The sequence below is a fragment of the Metopolophium dirhodum genome, chromosome 3 (assembly GCF_019925205.1).
Source record: "Metopolophium dirhodum isolate CAU chromosome 3, ASM1992520v1, whole genome shotgun sequence".
In the NCBI taxonomy this organism is placed as follows: domain Eukaryota; kingdom Metazoa; phylum Arthropoda; class Insecta; order Hemiptera; family Aphididae; genus Metopolophium; species Metopolophium dirhodum.
This window is the reverse complement of record NC_083562.1, coordinates 10,678,373-10,703,991: the sequence shown is the minus strand read 5'-3', so window position 1 is coordinate 10,703,991 and position 25,619 is coordinate 10,678,373. Positions and strand designations below refer to the sequence as shown.

General features: G+C 32.6%; 2 protein-coding genes across 2 annotated transcripts; one reads left to right on the top strand and one right to left on the bottom strand.

The window, feature by feature from the left end:
* The first annotated feature begins 798 nt into the window (after positions 1 to 798).
* LOC132940552 (failed axon connections) lies at positions 799 to 11,067 on the top strand. Its single transcript, XM_061008280.1, has 7 exons — positions 799 to 956; positions 1,301 to 1,762; positions 8,811 to 9,013; positions 9,081 to 9,216; positions 9,294 to 9,431; positions 9,517 to 9,807; positions 9,925 to 11,067. The coding sequence occupies exons 2-7, from the start codon at positions 1,433 to 1,435 to the stop codon at positions 9,967 to 9,969; spliced, it is 1,143 nt and encodes a 380-aa protein (XP_060864263.1). The 5' UTR covers positions 799 to 956; positions 1,301 to 1,432; the 3' UTR covers positions 9,970 to 11,067.
* A 3,842-nt stretch (positions 11,068 to 14,909) lies between these two features.
* On the bottom strand, positions 14,910 to 24,696 carry LOC132940346 (zinc finger protein on ecdysone puffs-like). The gene is given in 10 exon segments (XM_061007884.1): positions 14,910 to 16,257; positions 16,259 to 16,357; positions 16,468 to 17,202; positions 18,241 to 18,492; positions 18,572 to 18,649; positions 18,714 to 18,753; positions 21,021 to 21,124; positions 21,547 to 21,615; positions 21,727 to 22,069; positions 24,523 to 24,696. Coding segments are annotated over 9 exon segments (2,052 nt in total). The 5' UTR covers positions 22,066 to 22,069; positions 24,523 to 24,696; the 3' UTR covers positions 14,910 to 15,921.
* Positions 24,697 to 25,619: the final 923 nt, after the last annotated feature.

The following is a 25,619-nucleotide window of genomic DNA, read 5'->3' as shown; positions in this document are numbered from 1 at the left end:
CAATGTACCAGAAAACATATCATTGACAATCAACATTTTATTACCTATATAGGCTTTACAGAACGAGGATAAAAAATGACCACACCTCGATACATTCAGTGGTATGTGGTGGTGCGTATATATATATAATAGTGACTAAGGGACTAGGTTATTGGTAGGGTAGGGTAAACCTTCGTTATACAAACATGAACATTGAACATTTTATGCCGAAGTTATATACATGTTCATAGTTTATTGATATGAAGTTTTCCAGGCGCGCGTAAGGACAGACGGCCGTTAACCCAGGTCAACAAGTGTCAAAGGTGGTATCTATTTTTGTTTTTTTTTTTTCATTTAATTTCTTTGTTGGTATTTGGTGTGGCGGCGACTACCCGTCACACCGTGTTTTTATTATTAATAATATTATATCGTCTGTGAAAGGGACGAGGGCGCGTCGAGAAAGCCGTGAGAAAACACATGCGTCGTCGCTGCCAGATCGTACTATGATGTATATTTATTGGCTGCAGTCGTTCTATAAATTAAAATATTATTTTAGCCGTTGTTGGACGTGGAAAAAAGCCACGTCCTGGTCAATTTCGACGCGAAAATCGGATCGATCAAAAGTAAAAGGCCGTTAAAATAATATTATCGTGTGAAACGCTGCAAGACTTGGTAACATTTTTTAGGCGGCAATAATAGTAATAATAATATATTATATCCCTGCGATAGAACAACACTGTACGGCTCTACGGTGGCAGACTCATACCGGTGGTGGTGCCGGCGGCAACGGCGTCGATGGAAAGGGCGTGGCGGCGCGGTGCGGCGGCCGCACGTTAGTCAAAAGTGGTTCGCGATGCGCGTGCGTGCCGGGTTAGCGTCACTCTTGACCAACGCGATACCCGGCTGCACCGACCCGTGCTCCGGCCGCCGCCGCCGCTTGTCATTCGTGCATTCGAAGTCGCGTCCTTTTCCTGCCGGTACGTGTTTACTTGATTTCTGTTGCATTTCGTTCGTATTTTTTTTTTTTCCCACATATTTTAACCACCCGACGTCCGTTTGCGGACAGCACACCGAGTAACGAGAGACGCGCGTTCCAATAACATTTTATATTTTCCGCATTAATGCACTATATTGTCGTGCGCGGGTCTCCTCTCGATACGCACGTCTTTTAGTTCTCTCGTGTGTTTGTGTGTGTCTGTGTGTGTGTGTTTGTGTGTTTGCGTATGTCTGTGTGAGAGTGTGTGTGTAGAAACGCCTTTGAACGGAATAATAATAAAATAGGTATATAATTGTTTAATCTCGTCGTTTGTTTTCTGTGTAGAGTTTAACTGTCGTTGCCGCTGCGCATAGAGAGCAGCGCGTGTACACAGCCCGCCAACCCCCGTAGCAGACCGTAGCGCCGCGCAAACCAGTCACTATCACTATCGCACTACACGACACAAGAACCATCAAAATGACTACGGCCACTACGGAAGAGACGAAGAATGTCCCGCAGGACGTCAAAGAACCGGCAAAGGACGGCGCTGACACCATAGCCGAGACCAACAACAAACAGACGGAGAACAACGACAAGAAACCGGCGGTGGCGGAGAAGGACGACAAGGTAGCGACGCCCGCCGCTCCTGTTGAACCACCGCAGCCAAAGTTCACCGTGAAGAAGCAGAACTTCGATAAGGACGTCGTGTACCTGTACCAGTTCTCGCGCACGCCCGTCATCCCGTCCATGTCACCGTACTGCCTCAAGGTGGAGACATGGCTCAGGCTGGCTGGACTCAAATACGAGGCAAGTACCCGTTACATACACCCACTAACCTGTTAATAATATTATGCACTAGCTATTATTCTATGCCTAGGCAATGTACTACTCACTTTTCTAGGTACCACCTAGCGCCCCCGGGGGTAGGTACCTGCCCAAGTGGTTGGGTGATATTTTTCTTTTATTATCATTACCCTTGTCTGTAGCAAGCCCATAATATTAACCGTTTCACTCGAAAGATACCGATTGTTGACCAATTGACTGATCGTCCACCATTTAATTCGTTAAGTCTACTTAAATGATTTGAATGCACGTATACTTGGTAACCGATTTATACATTTTCTCTAAATTCTATCCCAATTTATTAAACATTTGTGAAACTTCTAAATATTTTGTTCCAAAAAAGTTGTATTGAATTATCGCCTAGTAAAATATAGTATTTTTATGGTTCAACCGAAAACTAATATTCGTATTTTCATGATATGCCTACTAAAATAATGTCTAAAAGGAACACTACCCAAAACGATGAATGTTAAAATATAGTGATTTAAGTATAACTTTTGTGATAAGTGTTATTCGTTTTTGAAGCAAATATAGATATGTTTTACAGTACAGAATTAGGTAGATAATAAATAATATAATATTTTATTATAATTATACAGTTATTTACTATACAAAATTAAATTTTTGAGCAGTCAATAGTCATATCCTGTTTATGGAATCAAATATTGATGATAATTGGTTCTTTAACTTTATAAATAGTTTATTTGTATATGATTTATTTATGATAGCTTCATTTGTATATTATACTTTGTATTCTAATTATTTTTTATTTTATAGAGATATCTATAAAAAAAAAAAACTGTCAAATGTTCATCAGAAATTCTAACTAAAATTATATTGTATAAGCACATTAATATGTAAACTATCTAGTTTTTTGGTAGAACTAATTAAACATGAACTAGATAAAGAGCAAAAAAGTCTCTAATTGGTAGGAAATTGAACTATCACCTTTTGATGATAAAAATAATGATAAAAGTAGAACAGCCATGTTTGACACGTTACGCGGATCTAATAATCTGGTTGAAAAGTAAGATAGAACAAATTGATTTTATAAAGTGATACATCATGTTATAAATTATTAATGGATATGCATAACAAGCATAACTTACCATTGACTGTTATATTTGCATTAATGAATATCTTAACTTAAACCAAATGTTTGTGTCAGACAAAAAAAATTACTACTATCTAAATTGTATTTCCGCTTTATAATTTGTGAATAGGTTATTGTATTCTATATACCTATTATTTTACTCAACTTATTCAACTGATGGTCACTTGACTTTTAAATTTAATCGCATCAAAATAATAAATTTTAAATAGGTATACTGTAAAATATTGTGGTACCGGTTTCAGAATTTGATGAATTTATTATTTTTATCTGTATAATTTAAATTAATTTATTGGTTCAATACAATTAAAAATAGATTACCTATATATATTTTAATTACACATTCCCATAAAAAAGTTTGTAGTTATTTTAAATGGACTGTAATTTGCTTTTAATGGTTTATACTTTTATAGTATTAAATGTCTAATGAAAACTACTGGACATTTTTTATTAATTTATATTCACAATTTATTTAATACTGGCCAGTGCCTACTTAAGATAACTAAGATCATTAAAAATAATTGTTGATGACACCAACTTATTTTAATATTTAATTAGAAAACGTCGTGCTCCCATATTGTATTTTAATACATACAATATAATACCTACCACAATATATTATTTTAATCAACGTGAGACATTCATACTCGTAGATCGTTAAACTGTTAAATCTTTATACAAAAATGCATGGGAACTACAATATTCTCCACATGTGCACATGGTTGCACGTGTTTTTGTCCAAGTTAAAACAATTTGACATGTGCATGATGTATGTTTTTCTTAGTACTATGTTTTTTAATATTGTTATTGAAAATAACAATTTTGTTTAGTGTCCTGAATTTAAAAATGTGTGTAACAATAAGCAATTTAATATAGATCTATTGACCTGTTATTTGTGCTGTGTACCCATGTAGGTAAAACTTATATTATAGCTAAAATAGGTATTTAAAATTCATTGACGGGAAAATGTTTATCAATTTGTTTTTGACCTTTCGGCGTTCATTACACGATTATGAATGCTAAAAATGTAAGTGTATCGTAAATCAACTAGTGAGTACTATTTGTCTATGGTCGCCGTTAAAATATAATATTTATTATAAATTATAATGCACTATTTCCATTAATTTATATTTTATACGTATACCCCCCCCCCCCCCCCCATAGGCATTTACCAGTCGGCCATAATATTGTCAAAGATTTATTATTAGCGTTATTTAGTATTTATGTTGGGAAGGACGTTACTGAGAACTTTTTCACGAGTTTTATCTTTTACGATAGTTGAAATTCCTAACGCCCAATAAAAACCGCCGCTCGCTATAATTGTTCGATATTGGTTTGTGATAAAACTTGTAACGGCCGGGAATAAATACGGGTGGCTTGCTAAGTAATTAAAATGTATTATAAATAATTTCCTCGTCCAAATTGGAGTTGTTCAATTGGTAATCCAATGCTCGATAAAATAATAATAATTAATATTATAGACTGGGTAGTGGATTTCTGTCAATAAGTTTATAATTTGTGCGTCCTACAAACTTCCAATATTGGCGGCGGAGAAAAAAATATATTTTATTATGAAAACTGTTATCGTGGGTTTTCCTATTTTAAAGAGAATAAAATAAGTCGATTGTACAAATATTTATTAACTTATATTTATCATGTATTACACGCTTTCACTGTAAGTACTGGAAACGTTTTAACAAGTAGAAATCCGGTGAAATCACTACGGCGTGTTACTACAATACTTATTTTCCTTGGAGAATCCCGTCTGTGTAAAGGGAACGGGAAATCAAATTTTATTACAACAAAAAAAATCTGTTGCGTCATCGCAATAATTAACTGTGAAATGTTCCATTTGTGTTCGATAATAATTTATTTTTTCTCGGCTTTGACGTAGCCCGCTGTAGTCCAGTGTTTATTGTTTAAATAAAATTCCCCTATTTAATATACATGTTATTATTCTATTTAATATTATAATATATAGAATTTGTACGCTGCATTCCTTATCGCTGTTAACAACCAACTGTACGATATTATACAAAAATACTAAAACACATGTACCACACCTTTTCAATTTCAACGGACAATAGTAGTACATCTTTGTATAGGAAAAGAAAAATATTATATTATCCAAACTATTTTTATTCCAAATCTCGTGTACGCATGTAAAATGTAATAAAAACGCTTATGTTATATTTATATTATATTATGCAGGCCATAGGGGTATCTGGAAAACAATCCGTACGCGTACGGTGTCTTCACTCTTCCACGTGTGGACGTTTTTTTTATTCAATATAATATTGTGTCCGCAACACAATCATAATATTATATATTGTTATATAGTTATGTAGCTGTAAAATCTAGACGCACGCGTCATAATAATGATAATATACCCCCCTCCCCTTATCAAGGACGATATTATTCCTCGCGTGTGTATCATCATAATATGTGGACGTGTGCTGCAGCGCTCGGTGCACCACAATAGTGCATTGTGTGCATAATAATTATATTGTTAACTATGTTGCCTCTCAACCGGATATAATGCGGTATTTCGCGGATATTTCGCGAACGTCTTGGTCTTGCTTATAACTACAGACTGGCTACTGCTGTGTATTGTGTCATTGTTGTTACTTAATATTATTAATGAAAACAATTATGCATGCAGCTCTGTGAACGTCAGGTTTTTAATTTTTATTAAGGTGGCCGCGAATTGCGTATCGCAATATATTCGCATTCCTCCGCCGAGTTCGTCCGGATTGCGCGAAACCTGTTGGCGACGGTGGAAACTGGCACGGACTCGCGGTGTACGAGACTCCTATTTCCGCGCCACCACCGCCTCCGCGTGCCGCAAACCTTCGTCCTTAGTAGATAATGATGATAAAAATATGTTTAGACATTCTCATGGCGTTGCGCTCGCGAGTACTTTCGATGTATAATTACAATGTACGCACATTGGTATATTATGGCATGTACGATATATTGTATTATAATCTTTGTTATAAATCATTCCTCTTCCACACTCGGGACATAAGCGTAGCAATGCGATTTGTTGTTTGATTCATCATCTCGTGTATGGGTGTAAGAGTTTTCGCTGTGTCGCGTCGAATCTGGTCTTTTTTGTACAAATTGTATTTTTTAGGTATATGTAATAAAATAGGTTTCTGTCTGAGTAATCGTATTATAATGATGTCACTGTTATAATATTTTATACGCCGTGGCCTTGCGGCGGTCTCAAGTTTAGACGCTAATCGATGCTTCAGCCTTTGGATGTTAATATTTTTAAAACGATTCATAAGCGTTTTTCGTTACACGTAATTATTATTATTATTATTATCATCATGCTCGTTCTTATGATTTGTCCTGTACGTGCGGTTCCGTATATCAATTCCAGCACATTGCGTACATCCTTATTAAGACAGCGAAACTCTTTCGCCGCTACCGACAAAAATTAATGGTATTCTTTGCCGCTGTGTGTCGATTATAACAATGATATAATATTATATCATGCACGCGATATTATAGCATTATGGTCGTTTATTGTGTGCTTCAGAGGACTGATAGAAAGACCCGTCGACAATAATCCCCGCTTCGTTATTATCGTGGACCTCTGCTACGTCGTCCCTCATTTTCCGCCCTACGGTTTAACGCTCTACCGTTTCTTATTCATTGATCAATTAAACACAACATTTCTTGTTGTTAGCGTTGCTCTCTTTAACAACGACATTCTTCGCTATAATAAAAACTCGGATCGTCGTTCTCCCGAATTTTTGGCTTTTGTCAAACGACGAGAATAATATTTGTTGGTGTCGGTCGGTGGGTGTCCCACGAGTCATGGCAGAGAAAGAAAATAATTAAACTTCTCACGGGATGATAATATCATCGAACCGTCGTGAATTTGTCTACTATCGAATAGTGATTACAATAAATTATTTCCATTCGAATAACAAGTCTCACGACGTATTTATTCTGGCATGTCGATTCGAGTTAATGTGTATTTAACATTCTTGTTGTTCGTTACTTCGGGGAAGCGCACACGTTTGTATTATTAATTATAGTGTCTTGTATAGATGTCGATCGACGGAAGCACGATACAGATTACAGATGTGTGTAGTACAAGCGATAATACGGCGGCAGAGGGAGACTTTTTATACGGGCGACCATAATATAATAATAATAATGTGATGATGAATACGCGTGGCTCGTGGAATGCAGCGCGCATTCCATTGTATGACTTTTTTTACTGGTCGTCCGAGTCACACGAAACTTGACCTTTATATTGAAATATTATTAATATACACTAACCGCCCTACAAAGTAGTATAAATGACGCACAACGCGCGCGTGTAAATCACTAATGGTTTGGATCCGATAACCGATTATCGTTTATTCGAGTGCTTCGCTTATCGCCAAAAAACAGTGGTCATAGTTGTGTTAAAGCGATAACTCCCCATGATGCTCGGGGAGAATACACGACGGGTTACCGCCCTGAGCAAGCAGATTATCACCGCGCGCGTGACTATGCGACATTTGGTATTTCATCATGCGATATATTTAGCGTACAGGATGTGAGTGGCGGTTGTTTCGATGAAACAATTACTGCAAAATTAAAAGATTGGGAGAGGATGTCGCAGGCGGGCAAAGTTAGGCAAAACCGGCGTCGGCTGTGTTATTTTCTAGTGTACGGTACTACAACACTACTACGGTTAAGTGCTTGACGGGAAACACCCACCCCACCACCACCCACCCACCCATGTCATCAAGAAGCGGTTATCTGGCGTAGAAACGAGGTTGGGCGTGCAGTGTTTGCAGTTTTTCAACCCTATCGAAATCTGAGTGAAAAGAAAGAGTAACTATTTTGGGTTGGGTTTATTTTTAAAAATGTGTTTCTAGCCGAGTTTTTGCTGCACGAAGGGGTGTAGTGTATGTGCGCTAATGGTGAAGAGATCAATAACACAGTTGTCGCCGTCTGAACCATAAACTCCTCCTCGACCTCACCCCCACACCATTAGCCGCCGTCGCCATGACGACCGCCTGTGGTATTTCTCGGCTCGGAGTTCAATAAACTCGGTGGTGGTGGTATGTAAGGGATTTTCTCGTATTGCTGCCGCCGCCGACCATAGTATTTGGGCGGCACACGCCGACTCTCGCTTATTTATGCAACAGGGTGTGCTTTTATTCTCAAAATTATGTCTCCATCGCTCGTCACATTCTTTGTCTAGGCTTTATAAAGTTAAAAAAAAAAATAAACCTCAAACTTATTCATAGAAAGAGTAAAGCCAATACTAATATTAGTCACTGTACGGAAAACCGGTACCTACCGTTTTTACGACCGGAGGGACGGGTTGCTAGGTTATTGACTTAATATAGTTCTTCTCTCCTAGTAAACTTTCATATTGTATTTTTAAATATTTCAAAATATAAAATAACAAAAAAAAGCTGCCGAATGTGAATCTAATCAATAATATTTCGAATTCGTATTGCTCCCTAACGTGTCAAAAAGAACGCTACAGGTTGTATATATTTACACGTTACGCCGTTGGTTTTTTAATTTCAGTTTTCTGTATATTATCTTCGGTAACTTGTTCACCATGTCGTCAAGATCCATTGGGGAGATTAAACGGTGGTTTACATGTTTTTTGACCTTGATTTATACATTTAGAAAATTCGTTTATTTTCCAATGACGAGTCGTTGCCCTAGACTCCTTGACGGATACACACCGAAATATCTCTATCAGCTATATTAATGATAATCATGATTTAGTACACCAAAAGTATTAAGTTTGCATTTTACTGGTTTGATAACGGTTTCAAACTCTAGGAATAGTTTTTTTTGTAGAATCAATGTTAACAAAACGAAAATAACATCAATTTGTGTTAATTGGATTTCGAATTTTTTTATGTTTAGAATGTTGACCATAAAATGAAGCACCGTTCCAAAAAAGGACAACTACCATTTATTGAATTGAATGGTGAAGAAATTGCTGATAGTACTCTAATTATTAAAGAGCTTAGTCAGAAATTTGGCAAAGATATTGATGCCGCTTTGAGCCAAGATCAACGTAACATATCACATGCTATGGTATCGATGATTGAGAATAAACTTGTTTGGTATGTTGCTATCTCTATATTTTTAGAAATGTTTACTTTTAAATTAACTTAATTTTAATGGTTTTAGGGTGATAACATGGTGGAAGACAAAAACTCCAGAAAATGTTATCAAAGGATACAAAGTGAACTTGCAACATGCACTTGGTACATGGGTTCCAAATGGAGTTCTTAATTTCTTGTTCAAGCACAGTTATAGCCGAAAGGTGAGTGTTCTAAAAACAAACATGTAATAGGAAACATATTATGTAATTATTTGATGAAATTATTTTCGTGTTTACAGGGATTAAAAAAAGTTAAAGCTCAAGGAATTGGAGTTCATAAGCCCGAAGAGATTTTGGAATTTGGACAAAATGATCTTAAAGTTTTATCTGATGTTCTAGGCGACAAATTGTATTTCTTTGGAAATGAACCCTCAATTGTAATTTCTTTTATTGATATTATAATTATTCATAAATAAAAACTTTCATTGTTTGAATATAAAAAATAATTTACTTTCATTTCAGCTGGACGTAGTGGCTTTTGCAAACTTGGCACAATTGTTCTTTTTAGACAAAGATGTTGAATGCCAATTACGAGACTATTTAGTGGACAATTTTGGAAATTTAGTGGAGCACACAAACCGCATAAAGGAAAGGTGTTTCCCTGACTGGGAAGACATGTGTAAGAATCTAGACTTGAACAGCCACTTGCCAAAACCACCGCCAGTTGAAGAAAAGCCTAAGGAAGATGGAGACAAGAAGGCCGCAGAGAACAAAAATACTGAAAAAGAAGCTAAGGAACCATCTGATGAAAAAGTGAGTGGAAATCGTTTGTATTCTTTTTTTTTAGATTAAACTAATACTGAAATTGATGAATATCGATTTTGTATTAAATATACTTGTAAGATGTGTCTAATCAAAAATGTATTTTAGGGTGATGGAAAAAAGGAAGGAGAGAAAGAACCAGAAGACAAATGAGCGGTATTTGCACTGGTTACAATGAAACAGACTCATCACCATCATTTTAAATTAAGCGATTTCACCAACACTTTCGACCCATCATTATACTATTGACTTAAAACGAAAAAAATCATACATGATGTATTTATAAGTTACGTAAACGTTATATGAAAACATATTATAATTAATATCCACAAATCCATTTTTTTTGTGAACTGATTTTTTGTCCTCGTCAACAAGAAATTTTAAATACTTGTGTTGTCGAGCTAATATGTTTCATAAAATTGACTCCATTAATTTAATAATAATAAAAATACTTTTGAAAATTAAAAAAAAAAATTTACAATTTATTACTGGGAGACAAATCTGAAGCTCAGGTATTAACCTAACGCATAACTCTTAAGTATAATAATTATAATTAATTATCCATTTTATTTATGTGTTAAGACTTGTTTGTTTGTTTGGGCCTACGCTTTAATTTAAATGGGGACCAGACAAATAGGACCTCGATACAATTCCGCTTAGCTATACATATTATATAACATTTTATTATTATTTTTTTAATTAATGAAAACGTTGAAAATCCATTATTTCCTATTTCGGTGACAATATCCTTTCTGTATGATGTAAATTTTTCTACCATTTATATAATTTTATACATATTATTATATATATTTTATGTTTTTAAGTGTATAAATTAATTTATTATTTAAGTGAAAAAAACGAACAAGAACGAAATTCAACTGTTAACACCTATTTTGTATTTATTTGAAAACAATACAATATACTTTCTTCCTCTCCCCCTTTTGGCTTTTCGACAAGTATCGAAACGCTAACCTAACTAGTAATAATATCTAATTCCCATAGCATATTCATGTTCTCAAAATAAACTATTCACTTATAATTATATATGTATATATATAGGTGTATCTGTAAATACACACATATATATATATTAATAATAACTATATATTATTAATATTGAATTTTTTTTTATATTTATTTTATACTTTTACTACTATCATTCAAGTGTAATGGGAAGAATCTCGTTTGTATGATTTTTTTTTTTATATATAATTTTATTAAGCCTTTAAGAATAAAACAAACTGCAAAATATTTATAGTCTTATTGTTAATCTCTTAGGGGAGAGTGTGAGACTATCCACCATAAACTCCTTAGGCATGCTCGGTGAGAAATTCTTGTCGGTCCTATTCCCTTTCCCTTCCCTAGTTCTCACATCAAGCCCCCCTCACCAATTGATTTATCAAAATGAAAATCATCGGTGTTTAAAATTGATGATCATTTTAAGATAGGTAAAAATGTAATTTTTATGTGACAATTGTGTCTTGCGTTAAAAATTAAAATTGAATCAAAGACAAAATCAAATTGTATGGTTACAGCGCGGTGGTAACACACCCGGACGGGTCTTTCAATTGCTTTATTCCATAAGTCGACTTACAACTAAAAAAAAAAAAAAAAGTCAAGTGTAGCCCACGACAATTTTAGGTTATTAATACCTACATACGTAATGTGTGCCATCGTTGATATTCACGCGATGTCCACATTTAAAAATGCAAAATTCCAACCAATAGGAACGCCGCTCCGCTGGTAGTCGAAGCCGGCGTGTTAGACGAGCCCGTTGCGAGAGGAGGCATTGGATTATTGGAACAAAATATGTTTCGTCGGCGTCAATAAACTTCGTAACTTCCTCAAGAGGACGTCACGCCCGCGCGTGTTGTCTCCGCCTTACGAATGTACAACGTGGCAAAAACCGTTTTGCGCGGCACAGCTTTTCTCGCACCATATTTGCCGTAGCTACTGCCGGATTTTCACAACGCGTGAAGAAGAACTCGATCTGCGCAACAGCGTGTGCTCCTTTACTATCCGATCATTTTTCACGAGCAAATGAAAATAAAAAAAAACCGAATGTTTAGAAGCTAATATAACTCTTATCGCATTCGTGTTGTCCAAAATGTGGGCACGCTGTTGCACAGATAGTTTTCCGGCCTATATTATGTTGGGGGCGTTTCGGAGCCACTGCCGCGAACGCATAAAAGTTGTCCCGCGCAAAACAGTTTTTTGCCATGTTGTCGTACATTAATATCGTGAGTCGGACTCGTGACATGTGTAGAGTTATGATTTATGACCGTCGCACACGCATGCATGTGTCATTATTAATTGGTCATCGATTTAGGGACGTATTTGTACCGGTTACGCTGGTATACGGCGCATACCAGTCGGCAGATTTTCGGCGCATACCCGACGTAAAAGCTCATTTTACGGGTAGTATGCGCTCCTCAAAACATCCAGAAGCCACAATTAAAAGTTAAAATTTCATTTATTAAATGTATTAGTGCACGAGAAGAAATTGTTATGATGTTTTGATGAATTGTTCATCCATAGAAGTATTGAAGATGACATGCGTTGCGTTGTGTTGGATATGACGTATTTCATTAAGTTCAATTTAGTAAACGCGGCAGTCGCGTATCTTGCATTCTTGCGGTGTTGTGTACATGTTGGTAACCACTGACGCTACGTGTTTATCAGGCTCGGGCCCGAGTGTTGAATGGCTTATTGTTTTTGGTTTATTTATTATTTACATATTTGTTTACAAACTATCGTTACCTATTGCAACAATGGCCATTTTCCCTAAAATGAAAGTCTTAGGCAATTTAAACTTTCAAGAAACTACACATAAGCGTCTAAAATGTATACCTAACCGCATTGGCCACATGTGTCCGTATTAGTTTTTAAATTCAAAGAATTGTGAGTTATTAGTTTTCAAAAATAAAATGAATCAACGGAACCCTGCAGGAGTATATTATGTTAAGTCATGGCTAATTAGCCGACATAGAGCTGCTGATGATACCAGGACGCCGATGAACCCAATATTGAATACAAAACATCTCTATGGAAAATTCTATAACAGATTGTAATGATTGTATAATATTAATATTCTTTTATTTCCTTTTAGTTTTTTATTGTTGTTTTATTTTTTCGACATTCGAGTGGATTTTGTTTTATTTTCTTATTAGGTATTAAAAAATTAATACAATTATGTTACAATTATGTACCTACTAATTGAATTGAAATAACGTTATTCACGATAATATAATTTGACCGTAATATTAATTAGAAGTTCTAAACGTATTAGGGATTGATGAATGTTTTTCGAGCGGAGCGAAAACTTTTTTTTAGGTTACATACATATTTTATTAGTGCGTAAACCCATAAATATATTAACCAATACACCACTGTTGATCATCGAAGGCAGTACAGTGTATAAACACTCGATGCATATAAGCAAATTGTTCGAAATTTAGATTTACCTATTTTGTTATGGGTATATTTTGTATTTGATAAATAATAATGGTTTTATTTTGGGGTTTAATAGAAACATGCATCCCAGTTGCGGATCTAGGGGGACAAAGGAGGCATTGCCCCTCCCCCAATCACCGTATAGTTAACCATTTGTTTTACGCTGTGTTTAGCCAATTTTGGAAAGAAGAGAAGAAGTAACAAAATTCCTTGATAGGAAAGTGAATCTAGTTGGTGCATTCAGAAGGTCAACATTAAAAATTCCCAGTATTTTTCAAAAACGTCGGGAAAAAACCAAAAATTCGGGGAATTTTTATGCCTAACCAATTTTGTTTTTTTCGTTCAACTCAAAAACGAATGACTGTAGATCCTTTAAATTTCCCCCAGATGTAAATATAATTGATTTATATACTTGATAACATTTTCACACTTATAAAGCTATTTATAGCTATGGGACATCGATTTTTTTTCAATTATTGTCGATAAATAATTTTTTACACAACCAAAAATTTCTCTTAAGTTTTTCTACGTGAATCAAAAAAAAAGTTTACGGGAAAGTAACACAATTTATAGCCATGAAATATTTTCGATTTTTAATAATTAATAAATTTCATTATTATAATACACGTATACTAGGCAGACAGTATCGAATCAGATTCGTTTTTCGTATACAATCATCTATTATTGAATTAAAAAATTCAAATCTAACACATCTATTATAACTACTAAACAGCAGAGTGGGAGGTACCCGCTTGTCTTTTTATATTCATATTTACTTGGTTTATCTATAAATAAAAAGATCCAGAAGTGGTTTATTCCGATCTGCTTGTACATCAGGTGTTGTTTGGATGGTGGCCGGTGGGTCACTGTAATGAAGGTGTCAAATTTTAAATCAGCGGTGGTGTATTTATTGTTTTGAACAGAAAAAAAGTTTAAAACAAAAAACACAACATTCAAATGGATTTTACACTATTTTAAAGGAATTACATTTTTTTTTTATTAAATTTAAAACTTAAGACGGAAGTTGTAAGATTGTGTACATATCCCTACATACTCTTATCCTTTATTATTATGTAGGACTGTCCTATAATTGGCGCTCTATGTTGTTTTCCAGATGAACATTCTACAGATTATAGAATGATTTGTATGTCTGTATTACAATTCGATTTCATACTAAAATAATTTTACTATAATATTTTTTTTGTAGTTAATTTATAAAAATGAAGATGTTTAAATAAAACGATTAGATAAATTATATTTTGATAACACCCAAAAATTAACAAAAATATTTGACCCACTGATTGAATATTGGTAATTTGTATTTTCTAATAAATGTTTGTAGTTGGGTGGGTCCTAAAAATATTATCCTCAACAATACATATTTATTTGAGAATAGTCTAAATATTATTATTACTCATTTTTAGAAAAAGGTTTAATTGTTATTTATAAGAGTAAGTATATACAATTTTTAAGGCATAACATCAAAACCACTCATTTTTAAACCCTCTTGTTGTCCCATGATGTATACCTAACCAAAAATTATCATCTCGGAATGCCTTATTAACCAAGCCCTCCCCCCTCCCTGCACAATTATAATATAGTAATCCATGTATGAACAAAAACAAAGAGTAAAACCATGCTGAGGTGTGAGGTATTAGATATAATATATTATTAATTGTATATAAATATATATATGCAGTATAAAAGTACAATTCGCTTAAAAACAATAAAATTGGCAAATATTGTAGCGAGTAATATACGAATGTAGTTAAGAGTATGATAATTAGGTTAAAAATACAAATTTCACATACAATTATTTATGTATTACGCTAACATGTTAAGTACACTTGTTTTACATAGATAATGTTGAATACATGCACTTAATGTGTTATGATTAATTTGTTGGAACATAAAAATAAAAACTTATACAAATTACACTATTTCAGATGATCTACATTTTTCTCTTCAATGCAACAGTTTCACGAACATATAACAGGTATACGTTTATACGTATAACTACGTATATCCAATTATTTTAAAGGTTCCTAAATTTTTTAACTAAAACTAAAATTAGATTATATTATATTAAATTTAATTATTTACTATATTATGTTTTAAAAACCAATTTTACTTAGCAAAATACCAATAAAATATTCAATGTATGCATTTAATTTAACTTACAAAAGTGATTACACTAATTTAGCTATTTTTTTAAAATATTTGTAAATTTTAACAAAATTAAAAAATGTTAAAAAGAAATTTCGGTCTGCTTAATTATTATTTTATTTTCAATAAAATAATAATTTGTCATTAAGAAAAATAATCTAAAAAACTAGAAATTTCTAATTTCTAATACCAAATTATTGACATTATATAAATATGAATTTGAGTCCATAATTAAAAACATAAGTCGCACATTTAGAATAAAAATACAATGGTAAGGGAACTATACTGAACACAATTCCAAATGTTTAGTATACTGTTTATAATTTAAATGATTATTATTTATTTAAAATCGAATGATATTTTGAATGCACATGAATGAAGAGTATTTAAAAACAAATAATCTTACAAATTAATTATTGGGGGCTCAATTACTTATTCTGAAGTTGTATATCCTCCATTTTTTTTTTTTTTTTTTTTAATGTGATTTTAGCGACTTGAACGACCTCTTCTTGCCACTCCTCGACCACGTCCACCACGACCACCCCGTGGTGGAGTAGTTTTGACAGCTGGAGCAGCTTCTTTTACTGGTTCAGATTCAGGTTCAGCAACAACTTCATTAGTTTTAACATCAGTATCTGCAACTACCGCATCTTCAGAGTCAATTGCTTTCAGCTCTTCATCCGGTACTTCAATAATAGGTACATCAGATTTTAACTCCTGGACATCGTCGTCGTCCATAGGTTCAGATTGTGGTTCAATAATGCCATTTTGCTCAACTACTGGTGTATCGTTTTCTTCAGTTTCATCCAAACGAGCTTTTTTTCTCCGTTTGTTCAATTTCGGTTTCATCTGTATTTACGTCTTTATCATCATCCTCTTTCTTATCTTCTTTCATTTTGCGCTTTCGATTATTGATTTTAGCCTAAACAAAACAAAAAAACGTGATAGTTGAACAAATTTTATAAAAAGTATTTTAGACTAGAAAAATCCAGTAATTTAAATATTTCATTTAGCAAAATAAATTATACTTACATGCAATTTAGTGATGGTAGTGAAGTTAATATAATGTGAAGCAGTTTGACAATGTAAATCTGCTTCTTCATCATTCTTCATAAACATTGAACAAATACGACATACATATCCTCCAGTTTTGACTACAAGTTCACGGCCAACAACATTAGCAGGATTATATTTTTCTTCTTTTTCTTTTTTATTCACCGATGTATCTTCTTTAGCTGTAGTATCATTCAGTTCCTTATCAATGTTATTTTCTTCTTTGGAATTATTATTCTCTGTTTTTGAAGTATCATTCTCCATTTCGGAAATATCATTTTCTTCTTTGGATACATCATTCTCTACTTCAGAAACATCATTCTCTTCTTTAGAAACATCATTCTCCTCTTTGGAATTATCATTCTCTTCTTTCTCTCCATCTTTGATATCATCTATTACCTCATTATCTTTATTATCTTCAGATTCCTTTGCAATGTCTTGATCTTCTTCTTCTTCGTCATCTTTCATATCTTGATCATCGAGCATATCTAATTTTGATGCTACAGGCATTTCTTCTGAATGTACATCATCTTCAATCACAATCACATCAAGCAATTCAAATTCATCATCTTTAAGATCTGGATTAAATTGACGGCGCTGTTCACCAACTTTGCGTAAATGATCAGAAGACAATTTGTGATCATCCCATTCTAAACGAGTATGGAATAACGTATCACACATTTTGCATTCTGGATGAAGAAATTGTTTCAATTTCTAAAAAGAAATAAAACAATTTTAGTTAATACACAATATCTATTAAATAAAGAGAAATGTACTTTAGACCAGGCAATGCTACAAAAATAATATATTATACTCATGCCTACGAGAGAACATAATCGTTTTGCCCATACAGGTCCAAATCACTTTCCCCACTTAGTGCCACAACGGTACAGACTTTACACCGTTGTCGATGAGTGGGGGATGCGCAGGATCGGACTTATTAATTCTTTTGTGGGCACAAGTATGAATACATAAAATATGAGCACACATCTATATTTGTATTATAAGGATACCAGCGCACTGTTTATGATCTCTCTGGCCCACACGCAACACAGGTAAAACACAATTACACAGAATCATTGTTTTCGATACCTTATCTTAAAGTAAAATTACAAATACCAAAAACAATAGAGAATACAATTTTAGGACATGCCATAAGGTTTGTTTAAATATCATTTAAAAACTATTTTAACATCATTTAAAATAATTTTTTTTTCTAAATTTGAATATTTCAGTAAAATAATAAAATATAAATCATTAGTAAATAGTATTCTTTATAATTTTTGAAATAAGTGATTTTACACTAAGACTACTCAAAAATCATTAAAACGAGTGTGTCATCTAAGCTATGCTTAGGTATGAGAGAAATTAAATATTTTCATAAATCCTCTTAAATATAGATATTATTAGAATTTTACAATATTTTAAACAATACATTGAAATTACTATTGTCAAAATAATTGTTTTATTGATGAACATTTATTTTTTAATGTGAAATCAACAAATTTATGTATATTCAAAACAATTAATGTTGAATATATAATGAAAATAAAAATCTAATATTTTAATGCACCTATTTGGAAGTATAGTTGTTTATTACATAAAATTCATGATTTAGTAATAAGGTATGAAAATGTTATGTAAATCAATATTAAGTTGCCGAGATTGTCAACATTTTTTATACTATGTAACAAATATACAATATTTTAATTTATGAACAGTACTTAAATAAATATTAATTTAGGTACTTACACGATGACGATCACTTTTACGATGTCCAGTCAAAGGGCCATAGAAATTAATATTGCACATAGGACAGTAGTTACGGAACAATGGTTTTGCTTTCCCCTTATTTTGAGCTTGCATACGTTCTAAGTCGATTTCTCTTTGATTTTCAGCTGCTTTGATCTGGTGACGCATTAACTCCACTTGCATTTTGTACCCTTCATCTAAGTATGTCATCATCAGTTCATGAGGACGACCCCGGACGTGTTTCTCAAAAGACTAAAATAATGATTTATTGTCATAATTTAGGTTTAGGTACACATTGACATTACAAATAATCACATAAACTGTAACTTACAGCCCCATCCCACATGTGTTTTTGACAAACATGGCAAAATAATACAGCTGTTGGAATACCATCGTAATCCACATGTTCCTAAGTTATTGGTATAAAATATATTAATTACTTCATATATTTATTAAAATAAAAATATATTTACTTGGTCTGTAGTTTCTTTTTTGACACCATTTGTTTCATTACTAGAATTATATAAAAGAATAATAAAAAAATGCTTATGTTAATAAAATTAATCAATATATAACATACAAATTAGGCCTTTTAAGTAATATATAAAGAATACAATTTTAAAGTAAAAATGAAACCTTAATTTAAATATGATTAAAGCAAAGAATTGTACAATTTAATGGCAATTTAAGTTTAAGTATGATTGTTTACTCCATAAAAAAAAATATCTATCATAAATCATCAAAATTGTTATTGTTTCCAAGAAAAGTGATATAGTATACAGCATCATTGGATTGTGCTGTATTTCACTCAAAAAACTTAAATAATAACAAAATATATTTAAAAAAAATAAAATACAATATACTTGGTTTAGAAAGTATGTACTCGATGACACCTTTAAACAGGTATTACTTCCTTAAATGATAATTCTGTGTAATAAGAGCATTATTTTAAGATAGTTGAAATGTTAAATAAAATTATATTTGGGAATACATTAGATTCATACAACAATAAGTCACAACTTATAAAAAGAATCATGAAAGCAGTTTTTTAATTCCTTATTAAGAAGGGTGTGTATGACACTCACATGAGGTGCCTATGACATGTTTTACTAACACATAATAAAGTAAAAAATATGTTCAGTAGTTCCAATTTTGTTGTTAGCTTAAAAATTGAGTGAATTCACATATGATTTAACTTAAATGTAAGAACAGTAACTGTGTTCTCAATTTGGTTTAAATATTTAAATTTTATAGTAAATTATAAATATTTTAAAATGTATATGTACTCACAATTAGCTAAAAAATGTTAAATATAAAAAAATCTACATTGTCAGCCTAATGTCAATTCACTTTAAATATATAAGCCAACAAAAAATTGAGTACTGTTGAACATCAATTTTAAGTATGTATGTATGTCATATATTATAAGAGAGAAAACATAATCCACCCTTGATCAGGAAACTGTTTTCATGATTATTTATTATTCATTAGTTGTGATTGACCATTTACAGCCCATGATGAAATGTTCACCCAACTATACTTCTAAAAATAAAATTTAATATATATAAAAGCCAAAAAGTATTGATGAAAATAAAATATGAAAAAGTATCTTATTGTATTTTAAGAGTTAATAGAAAAATTACATATTTTGAAAATAAATAAATTGAAAACACATATCTTGAGATTCACACCTAATCAATAAAAGTAATAGACATCTTGAAACAAAATCACCTAAAGTTGAACATGTATAAATAATGGTCATATGTTTAGTTGTTGGTATTGCCATAAATATATCTAAAATAATAACTGTGATGTATGCGTATGCATGTATAAATATAGGGGATTTATAGAGATTATCAATTAAATAAAACAAAATTTAACATTCCCCATTATTATAAAATAATTTACTAACCAATGAACACCTAGATAAAAATAAATAGTTAACACAATGAGAGTATACATAACAACCACTGATGTCGGCCTGTCGAGATGTTCAAGTTTTTAAGCATAAAAACCTAATCTTTACTTTTAATTAACTATATGACAGTACACCTAACAGAATTTTAGTTTATGGATAACTAAGTTGAATATTTTATATATTTAATTAAATAGCTTCTTTGGAATTTAAAAATATAATAATGTTAAAAAAAAAGAATTATACACAAGCACAACTAATGTATGAATAAAATATTCTTTCAAGACTTAAACAAACAAATGTTATTTAATTATGGTATTAATAAAATAATAATTTGTTTAGGTAATACATAATGAGTTTTATAAAAATGGTTAAATTAAATGATTTCATAACAGTATAGAAATTTTATAATCCAAACTTTTATAGTTTATATTATTATTGTAATTATATATACCCCTAAATATAATTAACTTAAACTATAACAATTAGTATATTAATTAAGTAAATGGTAGTACAAACCAATGTATAGCTTACAAACAACAAAATACTTACTTGATATTTTTATACTTAAGGAATAATTTTTACAAGTTATAAAATAGGTTTTTGAATCCATAAAAGTAATAATTCTACTAAGTATACAAAATTATGTATTAAGAAGAGAAATAAATAATAAGGGTTAAAAGAGTAGAAAATAATAATTCCTATTTCTTCTAATATTTCAATAAAATGCAATGGAATATATGGGCGGATAAAATAATTTAAATGAAGAGGGATTGCCAAATGCTTTTAAAATAGCAGCGAAGAATTATATAAATATATATTTATATAAATCCGGAATAATAGATTTTATGAAATGATTCCTTACCTCTTATCATTTTTATCCGCTTCAGGTTTAGAATCCTTTTTCTTATCGTCCTTTTTTGGAGGAGGTCTACGATTGCGATTATCAGGCCTGCGCCGGTTTTGGTTCTGGCGGTTATCAAACAACCAATCAATTATTGTGCCAGGAACAGAGAGATTCGATAGAGCACAACAAATGAAAAACAAACTCAGATGAGATTATGAAATTTGTTCGATAATTCGATTGCCAGCGAAACGAATCAGCCAGCTCCAGAATTCAAATTGCCAACGGCAACAGGCCAAACTCAGATTAGCTAAAACGCTCAGCAATAAATAATTGGCAAATCGAAATAATTATAATAGAACGTTTAGATATACTATAAATATGATTAGTTACTGTACAAAAACCTAATTTAAATAATTTCCTAATAGGTACTATTAGGAATATTTTAAAACCTATCTAATTATTTTTTTAAATTTGTAAAATATTTAAAATGTTAAGAATATATAACAGCTTAAATACTAATTTTTTTAATTTAACTTGGTTTTACCTTAAATGATTCTTGTCTTCTCACCATTCCAGGGTTTGGACCCCAATTTTGGCTACTTCCGTATCCACCCTAAAATATTTAATGTTTAGTTTTACAAATAATAAATTATAGGAATCCTTATTCATTTTTGAAAGAAGTTGGCATATAAAATAAATGAATATATAAAACTGTACTTATTACCTGATTAGGTGCTAAAAGTTTAGATAGTAAATCATTAGCTAGAGCCATTTGATTGGGATGAACATTTGGCATCATCCCACCTCCTGGGGATACACCAGACTCCCAAGGACTCATCTTCGGGTTTCTACCATAACTGTTGAAATTATTGAAACGGCTGCTGCCACCTCCATTGAAATTTCCACTGCCGCCGCCGCCGCCACCACCAACTCCACCACTTCCATAATTGCTAGAGCCACTAAAATTATTGCTAGGGCTTTGTCCATAAGAATTTCCATAGTTGCCACTATTTCCAGCTCCATAACCACCACCACCACCACCACTTCGACGGTTGTAAGACATTTTGCTGTTAATTAAACATACATAAATTAAGATTAATTATAGGTACATAATTCCAATTTGCATAGATAATAATTAAAAAACTAAATAATCTTATTAATGAATAATGATTATTTAAGAATATTATTAAGTTTAATTATTTACTGATAATTTTACCATGAGGTACTAAGTAGTATTTTTCCCAAGTTAGAATAGTAACTATTTAGTGTTCTAGGGCTATAAATTATTGATATTTCATTATTAGGGAATAAATTAAATGCAGTAAATAAAATACTTTAATTTTTTTTTAACTTAAAGCGAGACGAATAAATAGTTTTATACATTTTAGATCAAGTACCTTTATTATTTAATTTGTAATTATTCAATCTTTTCTTTTTTTTTTTTTTTTTTTTTTATTGAGTAACCCGCGGCAACATAGGCCATTGGGTGTGGGGAGGGTACTGTAGGTTTTATATTGGGTAGGTTTGGTAGGTTTTATATTGGGTAGGTTGGTACACGTGTGTGTTGTGTTTGGCAGAATTTCTAATGGGGCACCCGTAGGTTTCTGCCGTGCCCCGGGGTGGGGGGATGGCGGCACTTGTTCTCCGGACACCGTGACTTGCCCGAAGAAAAATGCCCGCCCAGTGGCCGGGAGTCGAACCCGCGACTGCCAGCGCCGCAGTCGACGCGTTAGACCGCTCGGCCACCTCGTCCCCCTCAATCTTTTCTGTATCTTTAAAAAGTGATAAATATTGTAGCAAATAGTTAATCTTGGATCAGAATGACATGTTCAACTTTCATAAAAATTATGATTTTAAATTATTTGAATACAACTTAGATTTTGATAAAGAGTCTATAATCATAATAAAATTACTGTTGTTTGGTTTGTACTTGAAGTAAGTAGAAAAATCACTTATTATATAATTTTAACATAAGAATTATATTAAGAAAGTCACTCTCCCAATACAAACTGAGCTTACAAGGAGTGTTGCAGGGATTTTGAGATTTACGATGGACATTTTTGTTTATAAATGGTTGCCATTGGTTAATCCGGCAGATCAACCATGCATGCAATCAAATTTTTGCACAATGCCTACTTGATATGCCGTCACACATTGTCCGCAATCTGACATGGTCGAAGTTACACCAAAAAGGAGTTGAACAATCACAATTTTTTAAGATTTGACATTTTTTACGAGCTACAAAGTGTGTGGGATCAGCTATATTATAATACCTTAGAAGATATATGGCATATGATATCAATTTTGTACAAATATATTTATTAAAAATACAAATCTTTGGCCTGAACAGCTAGTAAACAATTATGTCAGTATCTACATATTTTATATTATGTATATTTTGTTAAAAAATAAATGTATATAATTCTTGAATGAATGTATATATATATAATAAATAAAAATACATGTAATTATATAATTTTCTTTAAATACTATTTTATAAAATATAAAATAATGACGATTTTGTTTCAATATATATTTTGAGAATTTACTATAGGTAAAACAAAACTCAACAGATAATTATATTTTCTGTTTTGTAAAATAATTTCAGTTATTTTTCTCCTTTTGTGCCTACAAACGTTGTAACTCTCTTAGTCAAGCGCTAGTAAATTATCTGAGATCGTATAATATATTGGGGTGCCACATTAATGTACTTGAATCGGCACATAACATTGTCTATTGATCATAACATGCGTCCAATTTATCAGCCTGAATCGAAATTAAACGTCCCCCTTCACCCCCCCCCCCCCCAATCCGATCATACCAAAATGGGCCACAACAGAATTAGGTATACCATCATACCGATTATTAATATTATCGAGGACGCGAAAAAAATCGTAAAATGGGTATAGGTCCGGTTTAGTGGAGCACCTCCGAAAACGTTTTCACGTCAGCCGAAATGTGAACCGTAAAGCTTCAATCCGGGCGTAAGTAGGCCAATCACCTCTCACGTGTATCAACACGTATGAGCGGCGCACGACTCCATGACGCGTGCCAGTCGATCGGCATCGTCCGAAAATCGATATAGAATCGCGTTAAACCGGCATCTGCTATTATCAGTCGTCGATATTAAACATCTCTAAACGAATTGCCAGCGAGGCGTGTGAAGTCTTATAACCATGTAGATAATGATTAATTATTAATAACAATCTGTACGATAAACAACTCGATCGTCGTCGTCGATACACGTTAGGTATAAGATTTACATACTAACGCCGCGATGGGGATCGTCAGGGGAACGGCGTCGGCGCGCGCACTGAGATAAAATATACAACAGATTTCTTAAATTAGATCGACGGTCGCGTCCGTCGACCAGTTTGATTAATTTAAACAAATGTAAATTATAATATTATAAGCGGTACTCTTATTCGGCGGTTCTCAACGTGTGTCGTGTACCCGGCGCGCGCCCTGTATGTAGGTAGTATGTCAGCGTTGGCGACTGCTGAGTGCTGCGAATACTCACGGTTGGGTCGTTGTAGAACGACGACGATGACGAGGTGCAGAACGTGTGACAACGGAGATTGAACTTTTTGAACGGATTTGTTCGCGAAGAACACAAAACGAACGGATATACGGACGGGCTAAACACAAACGGCGGCACGAGAATAGTGTACGAAAACTGCAACTAAAATGGCGGAAACCGACGCCGAAACTCGTAGTGGTCCTACAGCAGTGTGACCAACTGTCGATCGGTGTTGCGTCTTGTGAATATATGGTATGTCGTGTGATATTATAGTCCGTGCGTCTGCGTGTCTGTGGGCCTGTTTATTAATATTATGTCTATGGAATTTATAGATATTATAATATAGATACATGGAATCAGGGGCGGATTGGCCTATCGGGAAATTGGGAATCTTCCCGATGGGCCGGTTCTTGTGAGGGCCGGACGGGCTGCTATAATTATTATATTATAGTTACAAAAAAAAAATTATATTTTTATAACTTAAGCATATAAAGAGTCAAATTATTTTCAAAATTATATGGTGTCTAAATATTCAGTGAAATTTTCTAGTATCTACAGTCATACGTTTTTTAATTACAACAAATTAAGAAAATAATTACATCATAAGAAATCGAGTGAATATCAAATGTTGTAAAAATATGAATTTCAAACGCTCGTAAAATTTTAATTTGATTTTCTTGTAGACAATTTTTTTTGATAAAGGTAGGAAAACTTACGAGGAATCTTGTTTTACATTTTCAAATCTTAGATTTAAAAAGAACATTTTTTATGAATTGCTAACTCAAAATAAATTGCAAATTTTCGTCATTTTTACTTATTTTGTCAATATTTAAACTTTAAATGCTTATAAAAAAAATTGTGACTATGGATTTTTAATTCTTTTCATCTGCCTTTGAAGCAATATACTAGGAGCCTTCTATTAAATTTTCAAGCTTTTTTAACCAACAAATAAAATTTTATTGATATTTATAGAAAAAAAAAAACTAAAAAACATGGAAACTGAAAGTGGCCGTAAACAGCTCAAAATATTTGGAATATGTTATGGTGTATAGAAAATGCTAATATAAACATTCAGTCAACATTTCATGTAACTAAAG

What these genes read in the sequence shown, in the direction of transcription:
- LOC132940552 (XM_061008280.1), top strand. Translation starts at nt 1,433, where the DNA reads ATGACTACGGCCACTACGGAAGAGACGAAGAATGTCCCGCAGGACGTC. An exon ending in ATTGAGAATAAACTTGTTTG is followed by an intron (nt 9,014 to 9,080) that starts GTATGTTGCTAT and finishes TAATGGTTTTAG; the next exon opens with GGTGATAACATGGTGGAAGA. An exon ending in AGGAACCATCTGATGAAAAA is followed by an intron (nt 9,808 to 9,924) that starts GTGAGTGGAAAT and finishes AATGTATTTTAG; the next exon opens with GGTGATGGAAAAAAGGAAGG.